Below are 11819 nucleotides of genomic sequence, written 5' to 3' on the forward strand. Positions count from 1 at the left end.
ACTGAAGAAGTTAAAGGGCACGGCAACCATGCTTGTATTGGCTGGGAGCTGAGTCATGGTATAAGGCGGGGAAAGCAGGAACCACTATGACATCAGCTTGCCCTGCTGCCAAATGAGAACATCATACAAAAACAATCCTAAACAGAATCCATTCCCTGTCAGCCCTTCGTGATGAAGACACATCAGAGTTCGAAAAACACCAAACTCTTTTAGGCGCCTATGTTTCTGGTTTCCATAACAATCAAAATCGGAATGATGACAGCGTGCCCTCTCCCAATTTCCAACTGCAATTTTTTCTGCTTCCGGGTATTCCCACCTTCTCTGCCAATCACAGCATGTTTACCAGTGCACTGAAGCAGGCCCTCGTTGGCAGCGTCTCTATCTGTCAGCAAGTTAATCTGCAATGTTGTCGCCTTTCTTCCCTGTAAGCCTAGATACACAAATACCCCAAGGATCATATATAGTTTTCAATCTTTTTTTAAATTTATTTAAACTGTACACAAATGTAAAATATTTTAACAGCAACCCTAAGTGAAAATTGTTTGGTTTTAAATTATTATGTAACAGAGTCTAAAAGTAACTTCTTTTTTTAATTAAATAAAACAGACATTGAATTTAAGGATGCACACTGGTACTACACAAAAGTTGTTCTCATTTGACATTCAATGTGCGTATTGAATAGAAAATACATATTGAAATGAACAAACAAAATCCATGTGTACCCTGAAGGAATTGGTAGGCCTGGGGAGGGATTTCTCACCATTGACTACGCAATGTGTGGCGGGTGGCCTTGCCACCCATACAATTATAACCAATCTGTCGGCCTCTTTGGTTCCAAAATGATGTATAATACATTTAAATGCATTTTTTTCTGCTACAAAAATATCTTTTATTTTTCAAATGGCAGTTTTTGACTAATCATGCAACTAAAATCAGTGCAAACATTAAAAGCGAATCGTCCACTTGAAAAAAATAAGCGGAAGATTTCATTTCAAGTATAAAAAAATATAAAAAAGATGTCATATAAAGTCCGGTATTGTCTCTTGTGGGTCAACACTTTAAATTGCATAGCTCACGCGGCACTTGTTTGACAAGATAGTGGGTGAAGTTAAGTGCACAGTCAAGTGCCACTTTTCAAGGCATTGAGATCTGCAAGTGCTATGATAGCGTGCATTCAAGCGCCCTGCAAGTGCTGTAAGAGTGCGCGGTGGAACACTCTACAAGTGCTGTGATGGTGTGTGGTCAAGCACTCTGCAAGTGCTCTAGGAGTGCGTGACTGAGCACCCAGCAAGTGCTGTAAGAGCGCATTTCTGAGCACCCCGCAAGTGTTATGCTCAGAATGTCGTTTTATTGTTGTCTTTTCTTTCTGATCTTGTGGCCCCTTCTCAAAGTATGCTGAGAAGGGAATCAATGCACTTTTTTTTCTCTCCAAGTCTGCATACAAGTGCTTCTCTCTCGCTATTCAATGCACTGGTGGCACTTTTGCGGACGGAACTGGCCAATGCGTCTCCTCGTAGACCCATTACTAGTTCTTATTGCTGGATTATGATTATCTCCAGATCCCTGTGGACCTCTATGAGCACAGATAGCAACCAGTTCAATCTGTTTTTTTTGTTTGTTCTTTTCCCAAAAATCTGAGATCTGTAACCAAAGGTCAACGTAACGCTCTTGGTGCAAGAGATTCGAAATCCCTTTACGCGACGCTGCAAATGGTCACGCTGGTCCCTTGGATTCATAGTGGTCAGTCAAAAGTATTCAGCAATGCTAACCCTTAATCAGGCGCTGGGTCATATTGCAGGCTTGAGCTTCATGAATGCAACCGGTGGGCTCTGCTGGAAGTGCTTCGGGGGACACAGTCATCAAAGTGGCTGGAAACACAGTAACAAGTTGTCACCTATAAGCGAGGTGGAGTGCAGCTTCCTCACAAATAGTTAAGTGGTAGCCGTTTTCAGTTTGGTCACTTTGACTCCTCGTTTTTGAGGAATGTGGTTCTTTGTTGTGCTTTGTTTTTAGGGAGCAATGTGGAGGGAGGGATGAGCTTATGTGGTGATCTGAAATTCAGGAGATCTCTCCTTCCGCCTGCTGCATTGGTGATGGTAAGTATGGCGGAAAAAGTGTCCACTGGAACACGGCTGTTTGCACCCAAGAGTAGTCCAAGAGTAGGTGATTTCATTGTCCAGGATCAACTGACAAGCGCTGTTGTCAAAGAGGAGGCATGACACGTTGACTTCCTGGTCACACTGATGTACGCAGGGGTGCAGCAGAGCGAAACTTCTCTTCGACGTCCACTTCAGTCTAGGATCGGTCTAGTTCTTTATTATTTTCATATATACATTTCTATATACCTATATCAAGCACAGCCGCATTCTTCCACAATCATATTGGGCACATCTCTTTTTACAATGTTATATTCATCATCAAAGTACAGCATAGACATTGTGCTGAGCTTGGTGGGAATGCAACATGAGTTCACTGTGCCTGGGTTCAACCCGCGCATTCTGTACTGATTTACTACTGCAGTGTGAAAAGATGAGGCTGAGCCTGGGACTCCAGCCAAGTAGGCTGGGCAGCTCCCCTCACAGTAGTTCCCAAAGTAGCCTGACGGTGCTATAATCCAGTCGTTCCAGCCAATGAGTCTGAAGTCAATGTAGAACTGCTGCCTGCAGCACAGGTTTGTGCGCCCGTCACACTCCAGGCCTCGCTTGCGGATCCTGTGTTTGTTGTCTGCGAGTCGGGCATGGACAACTAAAAATGGGCGGTGGGATTCCTCGCCGGGATCCACATAGACCGGCACCACCGAATAGTCCTGGCAGCCATCACACTGAACCTCCAGCGTGAACCTCCGCTCACTTTTCTCAAACAAGCCCTGGATGGCCTCAGTCAAAGGGAAGGTGTGCCAGCCACTGCGCTTCAAGTCCACCTTCTTCTCCACCACGTTCCACTTGCTGCTGGTGTCATCAGAGTCCTGGAAGAAGACCTTGACACGTACTTTCCTCCGGTTGCCCTTTTCAGACTGGTAGGGCAGTAGTTTCAGGTACAGCCAGAGGCTGGCTTGCAGGACGAAAAGGTGCTGGTTCCCTTCGTTGGAGATGAGGAAAGTGAGGCGAACTCTGGACGCTGTCAGATCATCTGCACAAAAACATAAAAGAAACAAGAGATGAGATGCACAGTGCCAAGGAAGTGTGTGATCAAAGCTCCTGTGGAGAGAAATCACAATGACAAATAAAAACACTAACCCAATACAGCACGCACTTTTGACGTTCCCTTTAATAGGACAGGGAGTGCCAGGTGGCTTCAGCGAGAAAAGTTATCCTACATATCAGTATGCCCAAAAGAAGCCAGGCCGGTTTAAACATAATAAAACCGTTTAAAACTCATGTGCTACGTAGAAAACATTGTTCAGAACAGTATTCTAGATTGCAAATGTTGTATGCAATTAGGTAGGTATGCTGAAGGCATGCCCGCAAGAGGTAGCGTCACTTGGTCCCAGCAGAGCTCAGAAGCCAGCGCGAGGCCAGTACCTGATAGGTCTACGTTCCACAGAATAGTACGTCAGCAAGTCGTTCGAATCTTTTTTTTCTGAAGCAATGATCTACGCACTACATGGGACTAAAAGGGTAGTTATGTGAATGACAGCCACAGCAAAACAATTATAGGTGAGAGTTAAACGCGCTGTCGTCACATGCTGTGTGTATATATTAAGGTCGTCTGACTACAGTGGCATTTCAGACGCTAATGGCTTGAAATGTATGTTTTTTTAAAACCTGGGTGCCTTCGGCCAGGGTTTTTTTTCATGCACTTACAAGAGATAGAGCAAGTGGTGCACATCACCCGTCCCGCTGCTAGCTATCCTGTGCAGGCCGCTTGCAGACGATGAATATCACATTCCTTGGAATTTGTGTTTACACCTACCAACAACCACCGCTGTTGTAATCCTTTTTTTTTCATAAGACTTTTCGAATTCTCTCCCCCGCCCTAAACTGCTTAAGAATGCAGTGTGTGTTTAGACCGGGTCTGCGGATTATGACAGCTTGTCAGGCGGCTCTCCTGACTGGTAGCCGTGCTCTTGTCTTTGTACGGAGGACAATGAATGGAGCGCGTGGAATACCGCTGGAGGTGCGGCCGGGGCTCCGACACCCCTCCTCCAGGAAGCGCCTTGAGGCGATAGTGTTTGCAGGTCTACGCTCTACACGTACAATCATTCATCCGCCCATCCATTCAGTGGGATCGAGTGACCAAAACGCCGGGTGTAAACGGCCCACGTTCAGCCACTTGGATAGAGGGGGGTCATGAGCCATGACCCATTTATGTCTGCTCAGCTTGCCACCTGTTATTCAAGGCAGAGTTCATTCGGCTGGCTACATGAATAGTCAGTCCGCGAGTTCACTTCTCACCCCCTAGCATAAACGCTTATCTTTAGGTAATTCGTTTGAATCCCTGCAAGGTCAACTCTGGCTTTCATCCCTCCAAGGCTGATAGGTTCAGTATCGTTACATTAGTCATCCTTAACACTTGCTATTAGGAGCGCTTAGAAACTGCCAAAGTGAAATATGAAGCCCTAAATTAAAACAAAGTATTATACAAATTCAGGGTATAGTCACTCGAGTGACTAGATTTGTGGTGTTCTGAAACTCAGGGAGGGGCACAAGGTACAATGCAAAAGCTGCCACGACGATTGCAGTAGGGTACCTAAACTACGCAACAGCATGTCAGCCCGCTAACAATAACTATGAGGCTCTACATGCCCTCTTACCCTCTGGCTTCGACCTACGCCGAGCCAGAGGGCATTTAATGAGGGGTATCAGAGCCAGGGGTGTATGACCTAAATTAAACAAGGAGAAACAGAAAGAGGATTTGGGAATGCAAGAGCAGACAACTTATGCCAGCTGTTATCATTGTCTTCAACAGAACTGGCATCATTCCAATGTGCTACCAACCCTAAGGGTTTACCAAAATATTATCATCCCTACTTTCTAACCCACTGCAGGCCTAGTGCCCCGAAGGGGCCAACCTGGCGGCCTAATCTTCACGGATACCCTTACATTTTAACCTGGGCACAATCCTAAAAAGAAGTGGGGGGGACGCCGACGTCACGACAGGAAGTGACGTCACGTCAGGTGGCTTGCACTTAGTTGCAGTTTATGGTTATGGAGCTCCCGGTAAAATAAGTGGGGGGGACGCCGTCCACCCACGTGGTACCTCGACTCGAGCCCTGTTTTTAACCTTGTGTTAGGAAGACAGTGAATTAAAAAAAAGTATAGGCCTTCCAATGTAAACTGAATAGCCACTCTGGACAACCATAAAACCCATCTCTGTGACAAGGACTCTGGATAAGTCAGACTTCTGTCCACTGGCCTAGGTGAGGAAAAGACACCATGATGAACCATGCCACTTATGTGGGTGCAGGTTTTACGTGGGTGCTGGATTGCACCTTAAAAAAAAGCAGGTTGGTAGACGGACCATATTCAGAAAGTAAAACAGTTCCACAAACCGTAATTTAAAGTAGCAAAGGAAAAACTTTTTAGCCTGCTAGTTAAGGACTTTAGGCCCGTGTTTGGTGAGTTTGCTAAATAAAAGGCAAACATTTTTTGACTAGAATAATAAACACTGAATAATGGCCAGAACCGATTTACAAAATAGAGGGAATATTTGACGTTCTTTTCAGTGAGCTAACTTTGGTCCCATTCCTCGTGGCACTGTGATGATCTTTCTCCAGAGGGAAGCATCATTCCCAGATTAGCATACAACCGCTCTACACTGTTCAATGGTATAAGAACAACTCCAAAAGTACAAGCCATCTTATGCGATATATAAGATTCAATCTAAGCAGCTTCCTTAGTGTATTCATCAGTGTATTAAATTGGGCAATAGCAACGAGGTGCATGCTAGCTTTTTGATTAAAGATGGAGACCAGCAAAAATATGTTGCTGAGTTGCAGAGGGTGAGAAGCCATGAAATTCACGATTTTCTGATTGCCTCCAAAAGAAGAAGAGACATTGGAAATTCAAAAAGTCTTCCTTCTTTGGCCTTCGCACTCTACGGAATCTAGACACCAGAACTACCATGGGTTGGTGTGCTTCGAGTCACACACATTCAAAATACATGTCTATCGTAAGCCCTCAGAAGCTCCACTCACTAGCATGTATGGTACTATACAGAAACATACAACTAAACTCAAACTAAAATAAAGTAAAAATCCTGGGAAAGGGCTTTGGGGTATGGCACGTGCCTTTTAAAAAACAATGCAAGCATTTGAAAAGCAAAATCAGATTCGGAAAAAAAGCACTAGGCCCAGGCAGAGTAATTTCAAAAGACAAACTAAACTATGAGAGCCAAATAAAAGGTATTTCAACAATTGCTTAAGGGATAATATTCTCCACATTAAAAGAACCACTGTGGGAAATTGTGCATCCTGAACTGTTCCTAGCAAACCAAGTTCTTCTTGAGGCCGCAGTTGGCTTCCAGAGATCTCGGTTACCAACTCCACTGCTACTCTTTGATGAGATGTGCCAATCTGCAAATTGCTGTTGGCACTGGCAGGGCTCACCACTGCAGGTTAAAGAGGCAAAACATTGCAACAAAACCAGCATTGTAAGCACAGCGCAATGAGACTCTAGGATAAATTATTAACATTTGTTATGAGAACTCCATTTGCACTAGGCTGGTTGCCCAACACTTAGTTAGGAAATATCAAAACTTAGAATCAGATATCAGATGAGGGTTTCCATTCTCATCAGGCCCATCCTATATGGAAAGGCGGATGCTTCAGATGTGGCAGGGGAGTAATCATGATGACGATGCCAGGCCCCTAAGACCAATAGACCTGTGAGAGCCAGGCCTCCAAGTACAGTATATGTGACCGCCAGATCAATCAAATGCAGACCAAATGTTGTAATAGATTTCAACAGCTAGGTACAGCAAATGTTGACTGCCACCTCCAACAGAGGAGTACACCAAGCCCATCAGATGAAGGCCGCCATATGCATTAGATACAGGGACAGCCAGACCCATCAAATGCATCAGATGTGGGGTCAGCCAAAGTCATCAGAAGAGGATGACAGGCCGATCAGCCCGACAGGCACCGGAGATGGTGGAGAAGTGTGGCTCACTAGTTAGAGGAGGCAGACCTGGAAGCAGAGGTCAGCCCGGGACCAGGGTTCAATTCCCGGCTCGGCGGGGTCTTGAGTCCTAAAATGTCCATGGACTCGACAATTCTCGCTCCGGTGCCTACTCGATTCACAGGTTCACACTCTGCGACTCTGGGCAATAGCTTGCTTAATCTCCACAACGGCCCCTCGCGGCGGGATGCCTGGCTTTCACCTTGCAGATACCCTGCCGGGGTTATCTCACAGGGGAATACCAGGACGGGTTCCCTAAGCAAGCGCTTAGAAACCGCTCGGTGATTTGCGCTATATAAATTCCTGTGCATTTACATTTACATGTGCACTGCTGTGTGTGGCAAATGTGGACTCCATCACCAACAGAGAAATACAACAGGTCTATCAGATGCAGACCTCCAGGTGCATCAGATAAGAGTTACAACACTCATCAGACCTTCAGATCATCATAAAATCCAACACCATCAGGTACATAAGACATGGACTACAAGGCCCATCAGATGAAGCGGAAGACCCACCAGATATCAAGGAAGACCCATCGAGTCCCCAGGTCCTTCAGACGCAGACCACCATGTGCAATAGAAGGACTGCCATATCCATCAGTCGACAACACCATGTCCGCCAGATTTTGAATACCAGCTCCGAATTGGTCATACTGGAAAAAAAACCTTGTAGACTATAGGAGGGTTGAAACTAAGACCTGTAAGTAGTTGCTTATTCCATGAGTTTCTTTTCAGAACTGTCTTTGAAACCCATGTTTTATCACATACATTGAAAACGTGTGTGGTGCAATGGATCTTTTAGGCCAATTTGAATAAATAATTCTTATAAAATAAAATATTTTTTGTGCCCATCTGTGAAATACTGTCTAATGCCATTCATGAGGCACCTCCTCCGCTATCTCTCTGTGTGACATCTAGGTGGGAATGTAGATGCTTGGACTATTTGTACTCCCTTTAGGACCAGACATGGTTCTCTACAAGCGTCCTATTGCCCTTTGGTCAAGAGTTTCTTGTATGTTAGCAGGTATTTACCTACTGTGATGCAACTGCAGTTTGTTTTTCATTTTATTTCAGCTTTCTGGTTTTTGCCGTTGCTATTTTAGTGACCTTTGCACAATTTGGGGCGTGTACTGCTCTTAAGGTCTATTTGCATGCCTTTGTCTGCAGAAGAAGGCAAATATCCTGACAAAGTCATGTCTAACCTACAAACCTACTCATGGACTCGTAGAGAGCCATGAGGGGGTAGGTATGCCGTTCACCCTGTGTTCGATATACTCTGTACCATGCACACAGGCCTGGTACACACACAGTTCAGGTGAAACGGTAGTTTAACAACGCTGAGAACGGGTACATTCCACAGCCTGCAGCACCCAGCAGCACGCTTTCACACTTCTTCAATGATTACTTTAAAAAAAAAAACCCACTTTCTGGAACTTGCAGAGCTTGAAATGAGGAAAAAAAGATGTGAAGGAAATGACAGCCTCCCTTTGACGGCTTTCTTCTAAGACGTACTAACAGCTAGTGATCTATTGGGGCCATGCTGGGACAGGTGCCAGTACTGCCTTGTGAATTAATGGTACCGTGACAAGAAGTGTCAATACTAGCTAGCCTGATAAATTATTGGAGCCCTGCTGAGAAGCGCCGCTACTTGCCTTGTGAAATAATCGAGTCCTTCTGAGAAGTGCTACTACTTGTCTTGTGAATTATTGGAGTCCTGCTAGGAAGTGCCATTACTGAGTTCGTGAATCTAGACCCCTGCTGGGAAGTACCAGTACCAGCTCTTGAATTGTTAGAACTTTGCTGAAAAGTTGCAGTTCTAGCCTGCAGCTTATCGGAACCCTGCTGAGAAGAGCTCATGTTGGCCTAGTGAGTTACTGGAGCTGTGCCGGACAGTGGCAGTGAATCAATGCCACTTTTCAGCAGACTCTGCCTACTGATGCGATCCAGTCCTGGTGACCACTGCCGCCTACAGAGTGGCAGCATACTGACGCCATGCTCAGAAGTTTTATCAATGTCCTTCTGAAGTAGTGTGCGCTCAAAGGAAGGTGGGGGTTCATCTCCTCACATGATGGACTTAATGGTCCATCCTTCACATGGAAGTTCAAGGAAAGTTGAAATGTTTCTCGCGACGGGGTGGGCGATGTCCTATCGTCTGACAAGGTGGGGGGGGTCAAAGGACGATGACAGACTCGGTGCCATCACTAAAGACAAAAAATGTCATGCAGAGGATAATTGTAAATAATGGTTTTGGAGGTATGTAGGGGTCTTTATATTGTGGAAGTAAGAGAAATACAGTATACGTGAAATAGTGGATAATGGGTAGCAGTGGCGGTGGAAACTCTGAGATGGTGGGTGGTGGAGGGCAGTGAATACCTTGAGATAGAGGGTGTGGAGGGCAGTGAATACCTTGAGATAGTGGGGGGTGGAGGGCAGTGAATACCTTGAGATAGTGGGGGTGGAGGGCAGTGAATACCTTGAGATAGTGGGGGGGTGGAGGGCAGTGAATACCTTGAGATAGTGGGGGTGGAGGGCCGTGGCGATGGACACCTTGAGGGGGTGGGGGTGCTGAATCATACAGACCAGCAGCTCACGGCGGCGAGCAGCGTTGGAGGAACAGTGCTGAGCCCAGCGCCCTGAGGCCCCTACCTGTCTCGGCGAAGCTGATGATCTCGGAGGTCTGCTGCTGCTGGTCCGGCACGGCCGTGGCGTGCCCGTCCAGGTTGGGGATCTCCACGCGCCCGTCCTCGCGCACCTTGCCCGCGTGCAGCTTGCGTAGCGCCGTGACCATGGCCGCCTTGGGCACGGCGTGCGTTATGTTGGGCCGCTCGCGCATCTGCAGCCGGCTCAGAATGTGCCGCTTCACCGCCTCCAGGAAGTCCCGGTCCAGCCGGCCCGCCTCCTCGGGGGGCCTGAAGCCGCACGACGAGCAGGTGTCCTGCTGCGGGGAGGGCGGGGGGAAGCCCTGGGGGTCCGGCGTGGGGGAGCCGGCGGCGCACAGCAGGCAAAGCAGCAGGCAAGCGAGGGATCCCTCGGCCATGCTACCCGAGGCGGCGGCGGGGAGCCCCACTCCTGGCGGCAGCCTCTGCGAGCAGGCAGCGGGCTCCCCGGGAAGCAGGAGCTGCGGCAAGCCTCCTCTGCGGGCACCGGGTGGGGGAGGTGCAGCCCCTTCCACTCCTCTTCCTGGTCACTTTCAAACTGCACCTTGTTTCAATGTCGCACAAGCAGTCCGGCTCTGTGACTTAAGGCGACTTTTGTCTCAGAGCGCCTGCAAACTTGCAGACTTCAATAATAGAAATCCTGCAAAGAAGTCGAAAAGCTCTGTCTGCTCTGTTTTGAAATGTCTGCTCCGAAAGGTGAGGCGCCGAGTCCGGCAGTTGTTTACAAGCAGCAACTTCAAAAATGTCCCTGGCTGTTTCCAAAGGCGCTGAGTGTCTACCGCCTGCAGGGGACGGGTCTGGGGCACCCTCCCCTCTCTGCTGCCAGAAACCTCTTGTAAAAGGTGAGTCGAGTCCTGTAAATGTTTACGGCACCTTCCAGTGCCCCTTCCTGTTTCAAGAAGTGCCTGGTAGCGACGGCTGCACCTCGGGATCTGTTTATAACAGATGGGGCAGGGTTCCCCTCCAGGAACCTCCTCTCCTGCTGCCACAAGTTCCTTGTAAAAGGTGAATCCAGGCCAATTTTGTTTTTAGCACATTGAAATGCCCCCTTTGCTGTCAGGAGCCGCCAGCGGTTTTGTGCTTCAGCTCCAGTCTTGGAAATAGATGGGTGCCTGTCCTCTCCCTGCTGCCAAAAGCACCTTTAAATGTCTCCCTGCTTCCAGGAGTGCTCCAACAGTGTCCCGGTGCAGCTATTCTCAGCCAGAACGTGACTTGAAACGGGCACTTCCACCAAAAGTCCACTTCAGGGTATTATATTATTGCATGTTAGTTTCCGATGTGAGCAAAAGTCCGTTCTATGATATTAAAAAGTGTACTTGCACGTCCTCCCCTCTGCAGCACACGTAAATACCCACGAAAATAGACAGCCGAGGCTAGAAGTGCCACAGATGCAAATCCACGGTTCTTTTGAACACGAAACGAGAAGAGTGTCTTTCAGATGAGCTTCAGAGCGCCCTTTCTGTCTGCCGGCTTCCTAGTTGCATTCTGTAGCTGTCAGTGTGAGCAGTGTGTTCGCTGTGCTGCTGGTCCCGCCTGCGCCTCAAGATATCATCTCTCTCCTCTGATCCTTTTTTTTACACCCCGCAATCAGCACATTGGGCGACCGCACAAACTTTTATACAGGAATTAAACCACGTGGGAGCTGCGACCTATAACAGGCTCCTCCAGGAGCAGCCGGCCCCCTTCCTCCCTCCCCTTTCTCGAGTCCCTTTGGGAGTTTACGGCTTGCCCCCCCAGGCTATAATGGCTGCAACTTCCTGATGGGGACCTAATAACCACACGGCCCCCTCCACGGATTGGACGCGTCCGAAGATTCTGCGAGGATGGAGGAAGCGTCAGACCGCCCGCCCATGCCCTGAGCCCCCTCCACCAAGGACATGCACACCTTTGCAACTGCTACCAGAAAACTGTGCTCTTCATGGCATGTGGGCATATGTGATGCTTTCCTGTCTAGCGGCGGCGACCCCTTTCCTCAGTTGAAAAACTTTTGCGAAGAGGAATAAAATAAAATAAATAGTGTACACACGTAGCGCGGTGAAGGG

At 47.7% G+C, this 11819-nt stretch overlaps 1 protein-coding gene across 1 annotated transcript; it reads right to left on the reverse strand.

The window, feature by feature from the left end:
* Positions 1-461: 461 nt before the first annotated feature.
* INHBB (inhibin subunit beta B) lies at positions 462-11366 on the reverse strand. Its single transcript, XM_086957106.1, has 2 exons — positions 9767-11366; positions 462-3129 (listed from the first exon to the last, which is right to left on the reverse strand). Exons 1-2 carry the CDS (start codon positions 10155-10157, stop codon positions 2351-2353), a joined length of 1170 nt encoding a protein of 389 aa, XP_086813232.1. The 5' UTR covers positions 10158-11366; the 3' UTR covers positions 462-2350.
* Between the last annotated feature and the right edge of the window lie 453 nt (positions 11367-11819).

The sequence above is a fragment of the Lissotriton vulgaris genome, chromosome 2_1 (genome assembly GCF_964263255.1).
Source record: "Lissotriton vulgaris chromosome 2_1, aLisVul1.2, whole genome shotgun sequence".
In the NCBI taxonomy this organism is placed as follows: Eukaryota; Metazoa; Chordata; class Amphibia; order Caudata; family Salamandridae; genus Lissotriton; species Lissotriton vulgaris.